Source organism: Drosophila biarmipes, unplaced genomic scaffold, assembly GCF_025231255.1.
Source record: "Drosophila biarmipes strain raj3 unplaced genomic scaffold, RU_DBia_V1.1 ptg000004l, whole genome shotgun sequence".
NCBI lineage: Eukaryota > Metazoa > Arthropoda > Insecta > Diptera > Drosophilidae > Drosophila > Drosophila biarmipes.
Window position 1 is genome coordinate 2,723,782 of NW_026114526.1, and position 2,857 is coordinate 2,726,638.

Sequence of the window (2,857 nt, forward strand, 5' to 3'; positions counted from 1 at the left end):
GACCCAAAAAGCGTTAGCCGCATATTTGCCTCTCGCTTACTCCTATGGTTGGCTGACTATGTTCCTCGAAGTGACTACTAGGATAAAATTTTTAACACATATTACATGGGACGGTTAAAAATGGAAGGCGCCGATATTTATGATTTCACTACCTACACCTATTCGTATCAGCTGTTATCAGACAGTTTCCAACGGATGGATTCATTTTGATGGTATATTATTTCCCCACAGTCATAAATTAGTATGTATATTTGTTTTAGGTATAATTTAAAAGTTTAAATAGGTTTCAAGCTGGTGAAATGTTTAATATAAATATTTAAAATTTAATATAATATACGGTACCTTTGAACAATACTTTTTTCGTGTTTTAATAAGATAGATATCCATAAAAAAAAATTAGTAATTTCAAAGAACCATGACGTAAGTTATACCTTATAGAACTTCTATGTTCTCTTTTATTTTTACGTGTTTTTAAGTGCTGTACACAAAGGTGCGGTTGCGGTAACAACCAATTGTTTTTAGAAAATTAAATCTAAGAGAATATAACAATTTTTTACAAAGCTATTATCAAAAACCTTGGACAAAACAACATTTGAATTGCATTGTTGAGTTTTCGTGGTTAAATTGAACGCTGCCAATCTTAAGATTGTTTCTCCGAATTTGAATCTCATATTGCAAGTCAGCTGCCACGAATTGCAGTTACAGTGTTGGAAGAGGCTATTAACGCTGAAGTAGTCACATTCGGCATCCCCAATTTAGAAATTTCAATATATTTGTGACATCTCTAATCGATATTATTGCAAGTTATAGATAAAGCAATGTGTGGAATATTTTGCTCAGTTTTGCAAAATAATAAATTACATTCTTATACCATACCAAACACACTGAAGGAAATACTGAGAAATCGTGGTCCCGATGTGCAAGATGAGATGATCGAAGATTATGATACTGGGCAAATTATTTTTGCCGGCAACGTACTATGGCAACAGGGGGAAAGTATTCAAAAACAACCCGTGGTTGCCAATGACTTCATACTTCTCTTTAATGGAGATATTTACAATTTACCAAAGCCAGAAACTATGTCGGATACGTCTTGGATAGCGAGCCAAATTTCGGAATGTCGTTATGAGGAAAAAAAGATACTGCAGCTACTTAAGAATTGGGAGGGACCACATTGTTTAATAATTTATGATAAACGAAAACAAATACTTTACTTCTCACGAGACGCACTAGGGAGAAATTCGTTAATTATTGAACGCATTCCGAAAGAATTGCATCTGTTGAGTGCATCTTACTATTTGGAAAATGATAAATTATCATTGGAATTGCCACCACTGGGCCTTTATAAAGTTAATATTAATGATCTTACATCATGCGTATTGCACCCGTGGTGCCCTCTAAATAATTACTCTATTCACCTATTAAGCAAACTTGACCAAGCAGTTGGCTGGAAAACTACAGTTGAAAGTCCTATGTTCCCAGAATGGATGTTAAAAAGTAAGCTGACATTTAATTACGACTTCTATAAATTTACATATATCGACTGTCATGTAGACCTTTTTAAGAATCTTATAAGTCAGCCACAAATCACGGATTCACTAGCAACACTCCATAAACTGCTTTCTGATTCAGTAAGAAAGCGCGTTACGAACAGGGCCCCACTTTGCCGCCTTTGCTTGATAAAAGTTACTATACCAACTGTATGCACACATGCCAAATTGAGTATATTATTTTCAGGTGGCATCGACTGCACCATCTTGGCTTTGCTAGCTAACGAATTTGTACCGGAAAATGAACCAATAGAGCTTATTAATGTAGCTTTTGAAAGTATTGACGGTCAAAACATTTCTGAGGAGCTTTGGAACGTTCCCGATCGCAAAACTGCATTACTATCTATCAACGAATTAAATCAATTATGTCCCAAGAGGTACTGGAAACTCCTAGAAGTTAATGTAACCCGTCAGGAATTGGAACAGCATCTTACAACGCGTATCAAGCACCTAATATATCCGCTTGAAACAGTTTTAGATGAGAGTCTTGGTTGTGCATTTTGGTTTGCTTCTCATTGCGATAGCTCTACTGCTAGAGTCGCCCTAATTGGTAGTGGGGCAGATGAATTATTTGGTGGATATGCCCGCCATCGCAACTGCTATAGACATTGCATGGGCAGCGCAATGGAACGCCAACTTGCCGTGCACGACGAACTTGAAATGGACTGGCAACGGTTACCTGCTCGGAATTTAGCCAGAGACGACCGAGTTATTGCAGATAATGGTAAAACGGCTAGATCCCCATTTATCGAGGAGAACGTTGTTAAATTTATTAGATCTTTAGAACCGTACCAAAAATGTTGCTTCTCTTTCCCTGAAGGTGTTGGTGATAAATTGCTTCTAAGACTATATGGCTATCAAATCGGACTGCGAGGCGTGGTATTGCTAAAGAAACGAGCTATTCAGTTCGGATCACGAATTGCAAACAAAAAACAAAAAGCTACAAATAAGTCGGATAATCTTAAACAAAAGCTCGAAACAATGTAAAGTAAGCGTAAGATATAAATTTTCTTAATAAAAAAATAACAAAAAAGAATTAAAATAATAAATTTTTACGCAAGTCCGATTTTTTAATTACTGAAAACCAGACCAGCTTTTAGGTTTCTTTGAATGGAATTCTGTCGCAGCTAAATAACATTTGCAACAACTGCAGAAAGAATACCACCAGTGGTCCCGCCGTTACAGGTAGAAGAAGAGTTTCCGTTTTCAGGTTAGTGTGTTTGTGTGAACGCTGCGATCTCGGAAACTATAGGAGGTACAGAGTCGAGATTTTAGGTTTATATTCCTTATCTTCGTACGCAGAGCAA

General features: G+C 36.6%; 1 protein-coding gene across 1 annotated transcript; it reads left to right on the forward strand.

The window, feature by feature from the left end:
* The first annotated feature begins 788 nt into the window (after positions 1-788).
* On the forward strand, positions 789-2,599 carry LOC108031619 (asparagine synthetase domain-containing protein CG17486). The gene has a single exon (XM_044091536.2). It carries the CDS (start codon positions 819-821, stop codon positions 2,535-2,537), a length of 1,719 nt encoding a protein of 572 aa, XP_043947471.1. The 5' UTR covers positions 789-818; the 3' UTR covers positions 2,538-2,599.
* Positions 2,600-2,857: the final 258 nt, after the last annotated feature.